General features: G+C 37.8%; 1 protein-coding gene across 3 annotated transcripts; it reads left to right on the top strand.

Annotated features, from left to right (window-relative positions):
• Positions 1–237: 237 nt before the first annotated feature.
• nradd (neurotrophin receptor associated death domain) lies at positions 238–14,054 on the top strand. 3 transcript variants are annotated; one of them, XM_067449738.1, is made up of 7 exons: positions 238–256; positions 964–1,039; positions 5,853–5,985; positions 6,108–6,476; positions 11,096–11,330; positions 11,487–11,629; positions 12,546–14,054. In XM_067449738.1, the coding sequence occupies exons 2-7, from the start codon at positions 980–982 to the stop codon at positions 12,857–12,859; spliced, it is 1,254 nt and encodes a 417-aa protein (XP_067305839.1). In that variant the 5' UTR covers positions 238–256; positions 964–979; the 3' UTR covers positions 12,860–14,054. The 3 variants fall into 3 exon arrangements, with proteins under 3 accessions (XP_067305839.1, XP_067305838.1, XP_067305837.1); XM_067449737.1 differs by lacking the exon at positions 238–256 and adding an exon at positions 684–859; XM_067449736.1 differs by lacking the exon at positions 238–256 and having other exon boundaries at positions 684–1,039.
• Positions 14,055–20,599: the final 6,545 nt, after the last annotated feature.

Genomic DNA, 20,599 nt, shown 5'->3' with positions numbered 1-20,599 from the left:
ATACTGTTTTACGACGTTACTTAAACCCCCTCAGATCTGCAAAGTTTAGCCACTGTTGTGTCTCTTTTTTATCTCAAAGCCTCAACTGAAGCCTCGACTGGGCAAAATAGGTTTTAATCTATGCCAGAATTTGTAGTCCAGTTACCATGACCACCGCGTTCAGTTAAAAATCTTGGTTAACCTACTCTTTAGATGACATGCTAGTTACATATCCTACTTAAATAAGTAGGTTACTGGGTAATGGTTAGGATTTGGAGTTAAGTAATTGCGCACAATTTACAGTTATTACCATATTCATATTAGGCTACTTAGGCCTACATGTAGCCTACGTCAGTTAAAAATTGAGTGTTACCAAAATCTCAAATTTAACAGTTATTATAACAGATTCGCTATACAAATTTTAGCAAATAACATAGCCTCCAAAAAAAATAATCATAATAATAATAAATCAAAATATTTGTGCAACAACATTTTTATTTGACCATGTAATATGAATAATAGGCTATGAAAAATAATTATTTTCCCAAGCTGAAGAGTTTGATTTGATCTTAACTTTTCTCCATCACGCGTCAGTCTGCCCAATCACAGAGCTCGTGCATGTGAGACTCTATTGTGCGCGCGTATCTGGGGGGGTTTATGTCCATCCCCTTCAGCAAAAGCTATTTAGTAGTCAACAGCTGACCGCGACCACAGCAGTAGTTGAGTGAAGGATCTCCACTAACTAGCGGATTTGACTGTGGAGACAGAAGAGAGATGATGTAATGAACTTTTAAAGCTTACGAGGATTATTCGCGTTTACTGTTACAGCGCTGTTAAGTGGAAGTCTCGACGAAAAAAGGCTTCATATATATGGAAAAGAGTACCGGCTACTTTCAACATATTATTCTTACATTTACACTTTGTAGTTATGAATATTGGTGTGTTTTGAGCACAAGAGACTCTTACATTATTTTCCAAACACAGAGGAAAAGTCGAAGGGATGAAGATGAAGGGAGAGATGGCAGCACTTCAACTCTGTTTATGTATCTTGGCCGTAAAGGTGAGATATTCTGCAGTATTTTATATAAATATAAATTCGTAACAGTTCGTTTATTTGGATTCTGGTGGCTATAAACGGGTACTGTTCATATTTTCCGACGTTACGTACTGTGTCTTTCCTACTCTTTAATTAGGGGAGCCCGGGGAGTGTTGTAACTGTTGCTATAACGTCTGTAACTTAGTGTTTTTGCACTATGTATCTCAAATTTGATATAGCATTCCTATTTTTCAGCTGCACATTAAAGTAGTTAACCCACAACTTATCCCTAAACTGTCAATGAATGTAAAGTAGGCTAGCCTACAAAAAGTGCACTGTTAAGTTGTAACACTAAATAAAAAAAAATTGTGGGAATCAAATTTAGCCTACTTGTTCAAACTTGTTGAACACCCACCCTCATTGCATTTTAAACATTTTAATTGAAACATAGAGAACATTCTTATTAAAAACAATTATTTATATAAAAAAACAAAAGTTAACAAATCTAAAAACGTATGTCAGTGTAACATATGAATACTTCTGGAAGTGTTAATATATAAACGAGAACCTGATTCAGATGACACTTTATTTAGCATTCATTTTACAAATTCATAAATTAAACAAATCAGGCATTCAATTGTATTTTCTTACCTCAAAATAGCAGGTTAAGAAAGACATTTTTGGCTAAATTATAATAGGTTAAACTGAAGGTGTTACACCTTCTAACATGTTAGTCTTTCAGGGAATTGCAGTTTTTTATTATGCAGAATGTTGTTTTTTGTTAAGTGATCATGTATTTATTTTCATTTCATTTTTTCCTGGATATTGCTTGGCACAAAAGCAATGCCCTGTTTCTCCCTGCGACCTGCGTAGCATAACGTTATTGGGGTTTTTCACACTTAATGCAATATCCTGCAGTTGTGCTTGGTAGGTATAAAATGTTGAATTTTTTCCATCCAAATGGAAAGATATATCTCGTCCTGTTTTCCAAATAATAAATTATGCTCAAAGAAATACGCCCTGCAAATGTCAAAGCAGAGCCAAATGGCCCTGTGATTTATTCCCATTTAACCAAAACTAAAAGGCTGCTTTTTTGACTCTGATTCACAAAATACCTGATTCATTTGTTCAGACTGTTGCAGACATGTGCAAAACCCAAACGCTGAATGTTTTTGCTTGATGATTTTGCACCCTTTTCAGGTCAGTAGTAGTTAATGCATTAAATGCTACTGGCCTGATCCAGATCCATGTCTCCTGGTGTGTTCAAACAGTCTGTGGGGGAGCCAGGGATAGCAGCCCCCCACCCCCACACCCCATGTCTGTTGGTTGATAGGCAACCACAGCTTAAGAACTGCAGGGGCCCGGGATATCCGGAGCATTGTAATTATCATCATTTTCTCTTGGTCTGTGGAGAGCAAGGGGGTAGAAATCGCAGCTCAGTAATTTGAGTTTCCATTTAGCCACATCACTTGTTTTGGTGGGGGCAGAATGGTGGTTTCCTCTTGAACTCACAACCTCTTTTTTATCTTCTTTCTCTCTCTTGTTTCCCGCTCGTTTTGACAGGGAAGTCTTTGGCGGCAAACTGACATTTTTGTAAATGATCTTGAAGTTCTACAGGCCCAAGGCTGTGTTCGGCCTGTCGTGAAACAGATCTTCTGCTACTGTTGGTGCAGTGAGATAAGATAGCGGCCAGTCTCCAGCTCTCAGTCTCAGTGGATTTCTGTGGTTGTGTGTTTGGCTGGTGGGAGTGAGGGGTCAGTCACTGTTGCCTCCAGGGGCTCATAGATCCTTTCATGTTCTCATCATTCAAACTGCTCTTTCCAAACGCTCCTGAGCAGCACAGATTTGCTTATATATTATATCATACACTGCATTGGACTTAAAGGGATAGTTCACCCCCCAAAAAATATTCTTTAATCAGTTTCATCTCGTTCCAAACATGTATGACTTTTGAAAAATGTCTGTGGTTTTTGTCCATACAATTAAAGTTAATGGAGTTAGGGTGACCATATTTTGATTACCGAAAACCAGGACACTCGACCCGGCAATAAGATACTGAAATGATACTCAAAGTTTATTCAAAAATGCCTTATTCATTTCAATACATTTAAAGTATGCCCCCTCTGTATGGATAGATAATTGTTATATTACTATATTACAAAAATGTCTGGGAAAACAGGACGTTTGGTCACCCTAATGGAGTACAATATTGTTTTTGATCCCACTGACTTTCATTAAAGGGAAAACAGCAGTTTTTTAAAACGTCTTTTTACATGTCATATCATACAGGTTTGGAAGGACTAATACATTATTGAATTTTCATTTTTTGGTGGACTATCCCTTTACGCAAGATCTCATAATTCAGTATGTGGATGCAGTGTATGCGTAGGTTTGACCTACATTATCAAATGTGGCATCCAGACTGACATTGTCCCTCAGTAAAGGGAAACATATATTTGGGAAGAGCCAAGATTTTGTGTGAAGTCGCTTCATTCATATGCATTATCTTTCAGCATTATGTGGAATCAGCGCACATCACACTGTAGTGCTCATGCCCCCCTCCACCCCCCACCCCTCCTCAGAGCACTACATTCCTGCTCTGCCCAACTGTTTATAGCTGATACATCATTTGTCCCCACTGTGTACATTCTATTTAGCTAGACTTAGGTACAAATTATATGGTGGGATATTGTCATTGAGGATGTAAGTCCCCCTCTCAGTTGACTTAGTTTGGTTAGTATTAAACACCACATTAGGAAAACTGTAAATTTCAATGGTACTGCTCAGAAATCTCTCTGGCTCTTCCCTTCAAGAAATAATGTATACTCCCCCCTTTTTTGGGATGTTTTTGAAATATCTTATGTTCACCAAGGCTGCATTTATTTAATCAAAAATACAGTAAGACAATATTATTGTGAAATGTTAATACAAATTAAAAGAACTGTTTTTCTTTTGGAATATATTTAAAAGTACGTGAAGCTAAAGCTGAATTTCCAGCATCATTACTCCAGTCTTCAGCCTTCGGAAATCATTACAACATGCTTATTTGGTGCTCAAGAAACATTTCTTATTATTATCAATGTTGAAAAAAGTTTTGCTGCTTAATATTTTTTGTGGAAACTGTGATTCAGGATTCTTTCGTGAATAGAAAAATCTAAATTGCTGAATAAAAGTATTAATTTCTTTAAAAGCAAACTTACTGACCCCAAACGTTTAAACGGAATATATATTTTATTTACTTATTACCATAACTACCATGGACATCAAGGAGATATTTCCTTAATATTCAAATTTGTGAAGATTACTGATTCAACAGCATGGGCTTTCTTACATGGCACATTAAACATTTAAAATATTTAGTTAATCATTACTAAGCTTTGCATCTTTTTAAACAATTCAACGATCCTGGTGTATCAGCAATAGGCAAGTGTGGCTGAAATGCAGAACGAAGGTGCTTTTTACAAAGCTAAGGCTTTTTACTCACCAAGTGAAGGTTGTTGCCCTGTGGGCAGCTGTGTACAAATGTGTATTAGTGTTTCAATGAGATTATGAGCTTGTGCACTCATTCAACAGGTTTACACACGTTCTCGTCCCAACAGAGATCAGATCAGAGAAAGAAGAGAAGCTGTGTGGGTTTTGCTTTCCCTCTTTGGAGGAGCTTTACATGTCAGGCATCTGTTGGCTCTTGTCAGAGCCCCAGGGGGCAGTTGTGAAGCAGAGGGGGTGTGTGAGGGGTAATTTTCCTAAACATATGCATGTTTAAGATGCCGCAGAACTGACCTCCTCTATCACACCTGCAGAGCTGCGGGGAACATCAAAGCCTTCTCTCCTGCTCAAACAGACATCACACCCTCCCCTGAGGTCTCGAGCTGCACCGCTGTCCCACTGCCGATGCCTCTGTTTAAACTGGGTGCAAATACACGTAATGTTCCATTCCCATGAACGAGGAGTCTTTTTAAACATCCCCTATGATAACTGTATTGTTATAGTTGCACGAAAGGTTAAAGTGTTAAATTTGCACAACTTTTTAAACTTACTTCTGGCTCTCACAGGAAACCCAGTGCAATTTAAATGCCTTGCCCTCATTTTTGTACAAATTATATGTTAATTGAGGATGTTAAGTTCCCCCTCAGCTCACCATGTTTAGTAAGAATTAAACACCAATAATAGGAAACTGACATAGAAAATTCTAGTAATACTGCTCAGAAATCGGTCTATATGCATGTCTTTCCTTTTTCAAGAAATTATGTATACTTTTTAATTGGGCATGCCCTGTTTTTGAGAATCTCGCCAAGGTTGGATTTATTTGCTTAGAAATATTGTAACATCAGCAAAACTGTGGAATATTATTAAAATGTATATAATTTAAATAACTGTTTTCTTTTTTCTGTAATGCAAAATCTCATGCTCACAAAGGCTGCATTTGTTTGTTCAAAAATTCAGAAAATTTGTCATATTGTGAAATATTATTATAATGTATATAATTTGTATTACAGTTCTAATATCTAAAATGCAAGGAAACACAGGAAATGTGTGTTCGATGGAACATAGCATCCCTTTTCACATATCTCAGTGTGCAAATTATATGAAATGGCAAGTTCAACTTTTCAAACTTGTATTGTTTAGAACTTTATGACCTTCTTTACCTATAATCTTTATAATTACCATTTATATTGTTTTGTTTGGCTGTTTCTGCTCCGTAGAGAGACTGCAAGGGTTCGAAAACTCTCAAAAGTCATTTTGTGTCCTAGTATTATTACTGAGAGCAAAATTATGCTACAAATTCCATGTCATTATTATTGTTAATTTTATTTTGATGTGATTTTGTGTTTTGCAGGTGGCTTTTGGCAAGGCCTGTACCAGTGAGCAGTTCACAAAAACAGGCGAATGTTGCAGCATGTGTGCTGCAGGTACTGGCTTGGCCACCAGATGCGGCCAGGAAGACACCAAGTGTCAGCCTTGTAAAAATGGTGAGTGTTTTTAAAACAAACTTTCACTTTTTAATTTGAATAAATAAATCATATTGTTGTTGATTTGTTTGCACATGTTTACAGCCGCATTCTTGATAAAAATCTGTTAAAATCTCTCCCAGGGGTGTCGTTCTCAGACTCTGAGAATCTTTCAGTCTGTCGGCTGTGTGCCCGCTGCCCCCCCGGCATTCCTGAACTGGCACGCTGCACGCCCACTCAGGATACCCAGTGTGATTGTGGTGAGGGTTTCTTCCTATGGCGGAATGGTAACAGCACAGGCGGGATGTGCGCGGCCTGCACCATGTGTGGGCATGGAAGTGGAGTGGTCCGGGAATGTGGGCCCCTGGGAAATACCGTATGTGAGCGGTGTAAACCAGGAACTTACTCGAAGGAGAAGAGCATCAGGAAACCCTGTGTGCCCTGCTCACGGTGTAGTGACGACGAGGTGGAGCTCAGATCCTGCCAGCCAGACTCTGACACTCTCTGTATGGGTGAGTGTGATGCTCTTTAAATTCTTGTGTGCATTTTTGTAAATAATCTTGTTTTATATGGATATCTGAACATGCAACATATCAAAGGAAAGAGCAGACCCTCTGCTTTTAAACAAATAAAAAAAGTTTTATTCTAGCTTCATGCATTCTTTCTTTATTAACACTTGAATGGGGGTAAGGTTCATTAGGCAGGTTTTATTTATGTGCTGTTTAATGTTGATGATCGCATTATTTTACATATGCATATGATTACTTAAGATATTGCTTGTTTCTGTATCTTCTTTGTGTGTGTTTTGATCAAGAGATTAAAGGGTTAGTTCACCCAAAAATGTAAAATTATGTCATTAATTACTTACCGCCATGTCGTTTGACAGCCATAAGAACTCCGTTCATCTTCGGAACACAAAGGAAGATATTTTTGTTGAAATCCGATGGCTCAGAAAGGCCTCCATTGACACCAATGTCATTTCCTCTCTCAAGACCCATAAAGGACACTAAAGACGTCGTTACAAAGCCCATCTCACTACAGTGAGTCTACAATAATTTATGAAGCGACGAGAATAGTTTTTGTGCTAAAAAATCTAAATAACTTATATAGTGATGGCAAATTTCAAAACACTGCTTCATGAAGCTTTGAACCATTATGAATTAGTCAGTGTATCGAATCAGTGTTTCAGATCGCCAAAGTCACGTAATTTCAGCAGTTTGGCGGTTTGACACGCGATCCGAATCATGAATCGATACGCTGATTCATGACGTTCTGAGGCTTCAGGAAGAATTGTTTTGATATCGGCCAAGCACTATATGTTATTTTTTAGTTGTTGTTTTTTTGCGCACAAAAACTATTCTCGTCGCTTCATAAAATAATTGTAGAGCCACTGTAGTGAGATGGGCTTTGTAACAACGTTTAGTGTCTTTATGGGTGTCTTTAAGATGAACAAATGTCTTACAGGTCTGGAACGGCATGAGGGTGAGTAATTAATGAAAGAATTTTCGTTTTTAAGTGAACTTACCCTTTTAGTCAGAAGATGTGTCATAGCGTCCCCTTCCATGTAACAGTGAAACCATGGAAAGCCAGAAAATCTTGTCAGTGGCAGGGAAAGAGTTAAATAACAAAGGATGTGATTTAATTAAATAAATAAATAAATAAATATATGCACTCTGGGTTAATTAAATACTCAAATCGTTATTTTACAATGAAATATTACAATAGTAATATGTCTTATTTTGTTTAATATTTTATTTAGTAATATTAATTATTATTGATATATAATCATAACATGTTTGGCCAAGTTGTGCGGCCCTACAAACAAGCACACCAAAACTGGAGCTTTTTAAAATGTATTTATTCAAATTTTACATTGCAATTTTTATCAGAACAATTACAAATCTTTTTTTTTTTTCAAATTATGCAGCCCTATACAACAGTATAGGATTAAACATAGTGAAGAAAAAAGTCTTAAATATAAATATAACTTTTTACTCAATCAGTTACATTTTTTGTTAAAAATTATATAAATGTTCTTTAAAACCATGCGAAACCAACATGAATATAAAGCATGAGTACATTTCTAAAAACTTAACATATGCTTTGTAAGCTAGATTTTAAAAGAAGTTTCCTTTTCTGTATCTTGGACACTTTTATTTGTCATTGATTTGCCACACCTGTTAGTAAATACAGTTGTCAATCCCAAACACTGACTGTGTGAACGCAACCCGATATGCATGTGTCTTGGATGAAGTTTGTGCCAAGCTATATATAAAAACATTTATGTGTGCGTGTGAGAGTGTATGGTTAGATTGTTAACATGTGGCAGACACCTGTGTTCAGTCAGAGAGAAGCTTTTGAGAAAATACAGCTCACTCTTTGACTTTAGATGTTCTGCTCATTCTTCAATGAGCTTAGCAACAATCCAGTCATGATCGGATTAAGAAGACAAACACTTCACTAGATTTAGTTCGATCTATAAACAATCCAATATTTCATTTTTTAAAGCTTTTTTTGTGTGGATGAACTAATTTTCAAAAGTGCTGTGTCCTCATTGGATTGTGTGTTAAACTATGGCCGGAGGTGTGTTAAATCGGTTTTGGGGTTATCCAGCTGACTAGTGGGTTGCGTTGCATCCCACGTTGCCCTCTGTTCCCTGCAGGGTGGAGTCACCAGTTAGACTACTCGACCTGCCGAGGTCAGGGCAGCCACACAGAGTGTTTGATCCGCACAGGCAGCCTGTGGGGTGTGTGAGAGAGTGAGTGGACAAAAGAATCCATGCATCTGTGTGATAGCGTGTGTGTATGGGGTGGCCTCGCCTGCATGATCTATTTCAGGATGGAGGGTGGGGGGCATGAATCCTCCTGACCATTCCACACTTTTCAACATTTCTATCTGGTATTAAGTCTGTCAGCTGTGCCTGCGGCCACTGATGATGTGTTAATCAGACTCGCAGCAGATGTGTGTCAGATGTGGGTTTAACGTGAAGGCTAAAATGAGCATCTGCGTTTTTTTGCAATCTAGGTGTCTGAATGCTCTAGGCTAGGGTGTACTTGAGTGTGCTTCAAATGTCTATTGTGAGTCTAATTAGTTTCACTTGATTTAACACCGCACAATTACTCATTTATCAGATTATAGCTTCAGTGTGTGTGTGTGTTTTGTGTGAACTTGTTTATATTCACATTGTGGGGACCATCCGGCGGTCCCCGCAATGTAAATGGATTTATAAACATACTACATTATTTATTTTTGAAAATGTAAAAATGCTGAATGTGGGCAGTGTAGGGGGATAGAATGTAGTTTGTACAGTGTAAAATCCACTACGCCTATGGAAAGTCCCCACAATTCACAAAACACGCAACATGTGTGTGTGTGTGTGTGTGTGTGTGTGTGTGTGTGTGTGTGTGTGTGTGTGTGTGTGTGTGTGTGTGTGTGTGTGTGTGTGTGTGTGTGTGTGTGTGTGTGTGTGTGTGTGTGTGTGTGTGTGTGTGTGTGTGTGTGTGTGTGTGTGTGTGTGTGTGTGTGTGTGTGTGTTTTGAAAAGTCTCTTACACTCAGGCTGCATTTTTTTTGTAAATACAGTAATGTAGTAAGATAGTGAAATATTATTACAATTAAAAAAAATATTTATTTGTAAAATAAATGTGAAAATGTAATTGTAATAAAGTTCGTAGCTAAGAAGGAGACGGGAACCAGCGAACATTCAACACACTTAAATAAATAAATAAATAAACTGAAAGTAAAGGCGGCAGCCCCTTACGGACAAGCGCACACATAATACACCGTAAATAAAACACAACATAAAATTCAGGCCTGGTCCTCTTTTTTCCTTCAGTGTCGTCGCTCCTACTTTTGCGCCCAAGCTCCTCCGTGAGATCTCACACTCCATCTGCCTCATTTATTTAAAATAGAAATATTTTGTACGATTATATTACAGTCTTTACTATTACTTTTTCATCAATTGAATGCACCCTTGTAGAATAAAAGTGTTAAAGCTCCACTGTGTGATATTTTCCCCCATCTAGTGGTGAAAAGATATATGACCATCCAGTGAATAATAGTTTCTGTTCCTCAATTCCAATTTTGTTTGAACTCCTACGGTGGCCAATTTAGTCCAAGATTAACATAGCAATCCCCCTCTTCACATTCGACACGGTGCCATCGAGTGTTAAAACGTGAAAGGCAAAGCTGGAATTTATGGGTTTGTCCCTCTTTGGCTAATGTACTTTCAAGATGGAGGGGCAACATGGCAACCAGCATTCGAACCCCTCACCCGTATGTATTTTCAATGGCATATTATAAACTTACGAGAATATTTTATCACTTGAAAGAAGTAAATATACATTAATGAGCACATATATTTTTGAAAGAACTAAGTGTTTTAGCTAAGAATAAACTAAAAAAGTTACACAGTGTAGCTTTAATTTATTTTTTTTAAATCTTTTGAACAGTAAATATTAGCTTTTTCTCACCAGCCACTGTGGCAAGTGGTTTTACAAAGTTACTAGCCAATCAGCATTTTCACTGCCCACAATTTTGACATCGATACCATTGGAAGACCATATAGATATTTTTAATATTATCTCATAATTTGGGAGCAGGTATATCAGGCTGGTGTCACTTTAAGACCTAACATACAAATCTTTTATACAGTTTACACATGTACACAATTATGTGCAATACGCACAATTCCACGGCGAAATTCAAACCCTGCAACAACAATATTCATCCAGAGCAAATGAAGCGAGTAAGGGGAGGCTGGGTTTGTGTGTCAACTCGCTTTTGATAAGAAGAGAGAGTGAGAAAGCACAGCTGCTATCATGTATCTATTCTGCAGAAAATGAGTATTGCAAGTATTTCAGTATCGAAAAAAATATATATTTTTGACAACACTATATTGCAATTTATTTCAGATGCCTTTTTAAAAGACTACAAAATCTCTATATAAAATTCAACTAGCCAAAGTGGCTACTAGTAGGAGTGAGTGCCTTACACGCCACTACTCGAAATCCGGCCGCATTTGGCGGGTTGGTGGGTGTTAATGTCAAGCCCTGTTAGTTTATATAAAAGTTATCTCTCCTTATATCTCCTTTGAATAAATAATGGACTTATTCTGTTAAATCTTTTTGCAGTAAAAGACCTCAACATCCTGTCCCGGACATCTGGTTCTGATGTTCCGCGGGAATTCCCCCGGTGGCCGACTCTGCATGAGGACACTGAGAACAGGAGCAGCCCAGCACCAGGGTCCGGATCCCCTCGCCCCACACTACAGGATCAAGGGGGCAACAACAACAACAACATCCTGGCCTACGTGTCTGTACTGGCTGCAGTGGTGCTCGGCCTCCTGTTCTACGTTGCCTACAAATGGTGAGGTCAAACTACGATTTAAAGAAGAAAAAATACACAAATGATTTACTCACAAATTAATTTGTGTATGTGGAAGATAAAGAACACCATAATGTGTCTAGAGTGAAGTGTTATTATTATAGGTTTTTACTGTATGATTTGGTGTGTGTGTTTCAGCTGGAAGTCATGTCAGCAGAAGCAGGCTCTGGTGAAAGCACGGGTTGGTGAGTTGAATAATGCCGGGGAAGGAGAGAAGTTACACAGCGACAGTGGCGTGTTCCTGGACTCTCACAGCCTTCAGGACAGCCAGCCCAGTAAAGGTATGAGAGAACCGTCTAGGGCGGAAAATCCATAAAGATTTCCGGATTTGATTCTTGATTTCGAGACCGCAAACTCATCTTTTCAAACTATTTATTTAAAGAACTGGCTCATACGACTCATTTGTTCAATTCATTTGTCTGTAATATAAGAATAATTGGTACTATTTATTTGTCTTATTTTACTGTTCATTAAAAGAAATTGCTCGTACTGTAAGCATCATCTGTTTTAATTCATCTTTTTGAACTGGTCATTAAAAGAACCAGCACATAAGAGTCATTTGTGCTGTTTATTCGTCTTTTTGAAGTGTTCATTAAAAACTGGCTCATAAGAGTCATTTGTGCTATTCATTCGTCTTTTTGAACTGTTCATTAAAAACTGGTTCATAAGAGTCATTTGTGCTGTTCATTCGTCTAGTTGAACTGTTCATTAAAAACTAACCCATAAGCGTCATTTGTAATGTTTATTCGTCTTTTTGAACTGTTCATTAAAAACTGGCTCATAAGAGTAATTTATGGTGTTCATTCATCCAATTAAATTGTTCATTAAAAGAACTTGCTAATAATATTCATTTGTTCTATTTATTCATCTCTTTTTTAAAAGAACCCCCTTATAAGTCTAATTTCTTTTTTTGGAATCAGACTACAATTGTTGTGCGGTATGTTTTTTGATTCTAAAATTCAATTCAAAAGACTCATTCATTTCAGGAATCCATTGGTCGTACTATTTGTTCTTGATTCGCTAAAAGTAAATGGTTCAAAAGAGTCATTTGTTTTCCAATTGGACTATACTGTCAATACTTTTTTCATGTATTTGGACGCATTGTCACTTTAAGTGTACTGTACGTTGCTTTTCCTAAAAGTGTCCTCTAAATGGCTGATTAGTAATGATCTGATCCCTTTCTCATGCTCTTGGCAGGCAGCAAACGGGACAGCAAACAGGACACGCGGCTTTATGTGAACCTGCCTTCCCACAGGCAGGAGGAGGTAGAGGGGCTTCTCGTGGAGGGGGGCAGTCGGAGCTGGAGGCAGCTGGCCGCCGTGCTTGGTTACGAACAGGACCGTGTGGATGTCTTTGGACGGGGCCAGGACCCCGTCCACACCCTTTTAACTGATTGGGCCCAACAGGAAGGGTCCACATTGGGCCTGCTCTGCTCGGCTCTGGCACGCATCGAGCGGCCAGACATCATCACCGCCCTCACCGCCACCTCTCAAGGAGTGTCAGTGGTCTGAATACTTGAATATGTTCCTTACGCCTTCATGAACGTGAACGAGACACTTAAGTAATAGACTCATTTTTGAAGGCGAATCCCTTGCAGCGTGCACTAAGACTTTGAAGAGCAGGATTGGAAATAATAAGTGGTTTTATTCAACATAACGTTTCACTTATGAACATTGTTTCAACAGCCTGAGATGTTCCGCCACCTCAGAACATTTTCTGCCCGAGACAGATGTTTCCTCCAGTATTCATGGGCAGTTTATGCTTAATAATATCCTCTTTGTAGTGTCAAAACAAACTCTGTTTTCTCCGAGACACATTCAAGCTGAACATTTTCATTGTCAGTGTTTTGGGCGGTAGTGGTTCCAGCTGCGGTTGGTTTCAAAGAACCCGGACATTTCGTGAACATTTCTGCGGCCTCATGAACGACAGTTTTCCATTTTTGTGGAATGGCATCATAGTGCCAGAAAAAGCACCGTGCATGCGATTCAATCGTGCTTTTGTATTTATATTTCAGCGCTTCTGTCAATCGAACAATGGTCAACACCGTAGCTGGACAAAGTATTCAGCTTTTAAACTGTGGCTTGTCAAGGGCAGTGATACACTGTGAGGTGTTTTATGATTTCAAAAGAGGAAAACCACTAAATGTGCTGCACAAGGGAGTTATATATACACACAGTCGAGTTGCCTTAGCGAATGACCCTCAGAAGATGCGTCTCATTAACAGTAGTGCTTGGTTTGCACTTTAACCAACAATGCAACCTAAAAGCAAAGTTGTTTTTGTGAGAGAAAAAACTCTCGGTGCCTTTAGTTTGAACGCTCAGGTTTGTGCTTTGCTGGTTTTTCTATCGCGTGTGTATTATAAGGCCATTTCTGTTTGTTATGCTAAGGTCTGGGTGAGACTTGACAGTGTCCGTGCTGAGATGCTTTTCATATTAATAACATCCATGTTACGTATCTATCACTTACGTTTGTCTTTTTAATAATGAAATATTGATGTTTAAAGGTATCTTTTTTATTTTAAAAAATAAATAAATAATACATTGTGTGAGCAAAGAAGTAGTATTTTATGACACTAATGGGCTGGAATTTTAGAAGAAAAAAAAATTCTGCATCATTCCCCCAAACAGTCAAATCTGGAGCCTCCGGGTCTGATTGTCCTCCTGTTGTTGATTTAATCATAATAATACACACGTCTCTTTGCCCTTCCTGTACGTATAAACGACATGCTCTGAAAAATATTATTTCACTTAAACCATAAATTCAATAAAACCATAGCAAAAGCTAAAGCTGTTCCGTTTTTTTTTTTTTTGTTTTTTTTTAGCTAATTGCTGCAAGAAATGTAAATCTTTCTGAGAGCCAAAAAGTTTGTTGTGTTAATGCCAACTCGACACCCAGTCAAAAATAGCAGTTTCTTGGCAGTCAGAATTTCTGATGTAATGACAAGCATTCACAATAGTCTGCTTTGTTTACACAATACGGGTTTTTGCCTGTATGTCTTCCTGCGGTTATGACAACGGTAGGATGATTTAAAGTGGGAAAGACACATCTTATGGTATATGGGATAAATAATGTAGAAATAGTGCTTTAGGGTAACAACAACTGCATAGATGTAGGTAGATTAAATGTTTTAAAAAAAAAAATACTGAAATGTTTTTTGCATAAAAACCTAAGACTTTAATTAGGAAGCAAATTCCTCTAAAAAAGAATCATTAATCCTGCAAAATCTTTGGTTTTTATAAGCCATGCCGGGTGCAGATGTATAACAAGTGAAGAAACCGATAGTGATGTCCGTTTCGTGTGCGAATCTTTTGAGACGATTCTATTCAGTCAACTCGTTCACAAATAACATTGAATGGTTCATTTGTGAATTTAACTGATCCGGAAGATTAAACTTGCAGCAGTTAACAAGCGAGTCAAAGTGAACAATAAACACTTGATTTGGTTTTGTCCCTCTCAAATGGTCCAAGATCCGGGACCGGGAGTACTATGATATTCTCAGATCAAGTGTGTTCCTACACTGTAAAAAATATATATTTTTGGTTTAACTTAAAAAAGTAACCTGATCACCTTAACATTTTAGGTTCACTGAAATTAAAAATGTGGGTTAATGCAATGAAGGATGCAATGAAGGTTTAATCAACAGAAACTCAAAATATTATGTTATCTGAATCACGTAAATGATCTAAGTTGATATGACAAAAAAAATGTAATGAATATAATTTTTAACTGTAATAATTCATAATAATGTCAAACTGAGCTTTAACCTATTTCAAGTCAGCCTTGTGTCGCATTAGAAACATTAGGAATATTTTGTTAGTGTTTCTGTACTTAAATTTAAGTACAGGGTTTGTTTTGGGGGAGTGGGGTGACGTGTAGCCCCGCCCCGCCCCCGCCCCATTCTGCAGGCTGCAGCCAGGTCCTTCTCACAGCTCTATGGATCCTGTCCCCATCTGGGGCTGCCCCCGTTTTACAGAATCTTCAAAACAGGAGTAATCGCGTAGTTAATATTTTTACCAACAGACATACATTAATGTGTTGTGACTATATATTATACTATTGCCCCTGTTTTAATTAAATTCCCTGTTTAATTCTTAATAACAAGCGAGTGATATTTAGATGGAAATGTTTCCCCTTAGGTGACACTAAGCATATAGTAGCCTACGTTTCAGGCAGTGTTCAGGGACAAATGTCCAGCTTTAAAAAAAAATAAGGCTAAGGATAGAAAGGGGGATTAGCCCTGATGTCATTGCAGAGATGTTTTGCAACGTATGTGTATTGATTTCCTAGCGTTCTCTCTCCAAATGAGACGTGTTAATGATTTCTGTGACTGGTGTGTTAAGTGAGAGCAGGGGCTTGGGCGGCTCTGCATGCCGTCACGTACTCCAGACGGAGCTGCTTAACTGCGGTCTGGAGCAGCCCAGCGGAATGCCCTGGCCCTGGAGCTCTGCTCTACACAAAGAAGGGCTGGGCTGAGGAGAGGGGAGGGGAAAACCAGCTCTGCTCAGATGGTTTAGACACCATGTAGGCTGAGTCTCTAATGAAAGCAGTGCACCACTTTGATTCTCTGATTTAATACAGCCAGATCTGTGCTGTGGTGGCAGCTTCTCTCTCTTTGAAAACAGGGAATTTAAATGAGTTTAAAGTGAACATGAAACCAAAAATGATAGCATTCACTTTACCCCTTACACATTGGCTCTTTAATGACCCAGGAATGTCCTTCACTACCCTCATCCTCATTCATTTTAAAGTTAGATATCAACCTTCTTAGTATTCATCAATCAATTAATTACAAAAAATATAACAAGAAAAAAAATAGTGTAATTATTAAATAATTCCTTGTTTTCCCATTCCTTTTGTTGTTGTTGTTTATTTAGTTTTCTAACAAGCCAAGGTGACTAACTGTCTAAGTATATTTGTTTTCTGCACAGCAACTGAATCTTTGATGAATAAATGCACTTCACTTTTATTCCACAGAGACAGGGTGTCAATGTCTGACACACAATGATGAAGTGGCTTTTCAATCATAACCGCAGGCAGAAAATAGGAAGATTAGGAAGTATCATCAGCAAAACTTGAAATGGCTCAGCGATTTACTGCGGAACAAGTTCTGAAAGCAATATACAGTATATATACATACCCGATTCCAAACAAGTTGGGACAATTGTGAAAAAAAAGGAATGCAATAATTTACAAATCTCATAAACTTATATTTTATTCCCAATAGAATATAGATAACATATCGAATGTTGAAAGTGAGACATTTTGAAATGTCATGCCAAAAATTGGCTCATTTTGGATTTCATGAGAGCTACACATTCCAAAAAAGTTGGGACAGGTAGCGATAAGAGGCTGGAAAAGTTAAATGTACATATAAGGAACAGCTGGAGGACCAATTTGTAACTTATTAGGTCAATTGGCAAGATGATTGGGTATAAAAAGAGCCTGTCAGAGTGGCAGTGTCTCTCAGAAGTCAAGATGGGCAGAGGATCACCAATTCCCCCAATGCTGTGGCAAAAAAATAATGGAGCAATATCAGAAAGGAGTTTCTCAGAGCAAAGAGTTTGAGGTTATCATCTACATTGCATAATTTCATCAAAAGATTCAGAGAATCTGGAACAATCTCTGTGCATAAAGGTCAAGGCCGGGAAAATCATACTGGATGTCAGTGAACTTTGGGCCCTTAGATGTCCTTGCATCACATACAGGAATGCTACTGTAATGTAATGGAAATCACAACATGGGCTCAGGAATACTTGTCGGCGAACACAATCCACCATGCCATTTATCATTGCTGGCTAAAACTCTATAGTTCAGAAAAGAAACCAAATCTAACCATGATCCAGCAATGCATGCAGTATCTCTGGGCCAAGGCTTATTTAAAATGGACTGTGGCAAAGTGGAAAACTGTTCTGTGGTCTGACGAATCAAAATTTGAAGTTCTTTTTGGAAAACTGGGACGCCATGTCATCCTTACTAAAGAGGACAAAGGACAACAAGTTGTTATTACTTAGTTCAGAAGCCTGCATCTTTGATGGTATGGGGCTGCATGAGTGTGTGTGGCATGGGCAGCTTGCACATCTGGAAAGGCACCATCAATGCTGAAAGGTATATCCAAGCTCTAGAACAACATATGCTCCCATCCAGAGACATTGTCTCTTTCAGGGAAGACCATTTTCCAACATGACAATGCCAGACCACATACTGTATCAATTACAACATCATGGCTGTGTAGAAGGAGGGATCCGGGTACTGAAATGGCCAGCCTGCAGTCCAGATTTCACCCATTGAAAACATTTGTCGCATCATAAAGAGGAAGATGCGACAAAGAAGACCTAGGACAGTTGAGCGACTAGAAGCCTAGACAAGAATGGGACAACATTCCCATTCCTAAACTTGAGCAACTTGTCTCCTCAGTCCCCAGACATTTGTATATAAGACATTTTGTTATAAAAAAGAAGAGGGGGATGCCACACAGGCCTTGTCCCAACTAATTTTTCCCTTAAAATGATACATTTTCTCATACATTTGATGTCATCTATGTTGTATTCTGAATAAAATATTAAAATTTGAAACTTCCACATAATTGCATTCTGTTTTTATTCACAATTTGTACAGTTTCCGAACTTTTTTGGAATTGTGTTTGTATGTGTTTAAGTAAACTAAACATTTTTAACCTCAAATAATGCTAAGAAAACAAGCTTAAATAATATGATTTCCAATCATAGCTTTCATGCATCCTGGCATGCTCTCTACCAGCTGGCCACATTGGTTTTGGTTGACTTTTGAAAAATGTAAGCAACTTGGCTTTATTTGATGGCTTGTGACATTCTATCTTTCTTTTGATCACAGTCCAGGGTTTTTCAGTGGGGTTCAGGTTTGGAGATTGGGCTGGCCATGACAGGTTCCTCCATACCTTGGCATGGAACATTATTCAGTGGAAAAAAGACAATCCTTCAAGTTGGGAACATTGTCAGAGCAGAAGGAAGCAAGTTTTCTTCCAGGATAAATCAGACGTCCTTCCCAAATTCGTATCTGCATTACATTAGCCTTACAGAAGAACCCCCAGATCATCACCAAACCTCCACCAAATTTCATAGTGGGTGTGAGAGACTGTGGGTTACAGGACTCTCCAGGTCTAGTCTCACCATTAGAGGACCAGGCATTGGGCAAAGCTGAAAAACTGAACTCATCAAGATCAGAATCAGGCAGATCCATTTATGTGAAGGCTGTGTGACAAGATTATCCTGGAAGAAAGCTTGCTTCCTAGCATTATGTAAGGCCTAAACAATTGCATCTTTTTAGAATTTTATATTGCGGTTATAAAAATAAAAAAACTTTCTAAAAAAACATTTCACATATTACCAATTATAAATGTTCATTAAAAAATGTAAGTGTAAAATAAGATTTCAAAAGATAAGTTTCCAAAGATAAATTGGCTTTTTATATCGATGTTTTAATAAGCAGCTAAAGCAAGTGTTTAATATGTCATCTAGAAAATTTAAATTATCTCATTCTATTGTCTTCTTTTTGTAATATTTAAACCTATAACATAATATAAACATATTTTGCACAAAAAAAAAAAAATTAAAATTCAAATGTTTTATAATACTTAATAAATATTGATAAAATAAATGGAACCGTAAATAAATGAATGCAAATATTGTTCCAGAGCAGCTTTAAAAATTATTTTTCCCTCAACTATATGCCTATTTGTTTATTTCATGCCGTCATTATTTCCTACTAGCCTATATAAAGCAGAATGAAAAATTAAACTGTAATAATATGTTAGTTTTAGTAAGTGTATAATTTGTGTATAACACCTAAAAATACATTTGCATTACAGTACAGTTCATGTATTATTTGAAGTCAGCATTAAATGAAAATGTGCCCTGCCTATTTTGTAAATACTGGTTATGGGTCTTACTCTAATGCATGCACGTTTCATTCTTTAGAATTTATCTTTTTCAATCAAAACATCATTCATAAAAATGACATTGGTGATGTATGGCGGACTTCTCCAATCAATTAGTCCGCTTAAAACTCCGCCCCTCGCATTTATTTCTGACTGCAACTCCAACACCTAAAAATCCAGATAACAACTGATAGACAGAACCAAGTCTCTGTCCTTTTTTTCCCCTTTTAGTTCCGTTTATCATATTTACGTCACAATACAGAAGTCTCATCTTTTTCTTTTTTGTTGATTTGAATACATTATTTTATCATTTATATTAACATTTTTTTCACTGTTTTCCTAAAAACTTTTCCACTTTTTCACCTGTACCTCAGTTTAAAACCCGTTTTGGGCTACCGTAGAGGGCAAGAAAGCCTTTTTTGGGAGCAGTGTGCAATTTTCGTCATTTTGGATGCTGATGTAGACACAATTTCTCAGACACAGGCATAAGAAAACCAAACCATTTTTTTTTTAGAAAACAGTTTATTTTATCTTAAAATGTTTTTACACTCAATATGACAATGTGCTTGCAACAGTACTTACAGTGGAGTGGGGTAAGACTCCTATTTGCACATAAAAAAAAATAAAAGATCCAAAGACTTTCTACAGAGAAAGCAAAAGAAAAAAGAAACCATAATTACACCCCAACCTTTAAAATCCAACCCAACATAGGGAGCCGTGGGATAGTGCGGAATTCTGCTTGATTTAGGAACACCGGAGCTGCACCAGGTGGGACGGCGGACTCGGATCTAGTCGCGTCCTTCTGATCCCGTTTTTCCCGGTCTGCTATAATTGCACGTATTTACACAAGACATCCTGGACCGTGACAGTCATTTTACAAAGTCTCTGCTAATGGTCTCAAAAACTAACTCTCAATATATTCACATATAAAGCAATATAATACATGTTTGGAAACATATTTAATGCGGGTTAATAAGGTGGGGTGAGTTGATTAATGGCCAGAGCTTATGGGATGGTAAACCTGATCAATCCTTACGTGACAGCCACAAAAAAAAAGCTACAAACTGCCTGGAGGGCTTCACATTTGCCTTTGTGACGTGAATAAAAAAAGTTAATGTAAAAACAGTGTGAAAGACCTTGATAAAATATCATTGCTACATAACCTTCCCCCCCAGTCGAGAAGAGAAACAAGACCAGGGCAAATGGGGTTAGAATCACAGACCTGCACACTTCTATAGACTAAAATCCATAAAAACAATGCTGAGCTGGGCGACCCATGGCCAGTGAGTCCGAAACGACTAGTTCTGTGGATAGTTTATCGGAAACATAATCCTTAGCG

This window comes from Pseudorasbora parva, chromosome 7 (assembly GCF_024679245.1).
Source record: "Pseudorasbora parva isolate DD20220531a chromosome 7, ASM2467924v1, whole genome shotgun sequence".
Classification (NCBI taxonomy): domain Eukaryota; kingdom Metazoa; phylum Chordata; class Actinopteri; order Cypriniformes; family Gobionidae; genus Pseudorasbora; species Pseudorasbora parva.
This window is presented reverse-complemented; position numbering and strand designations above follow the sequence as displayed.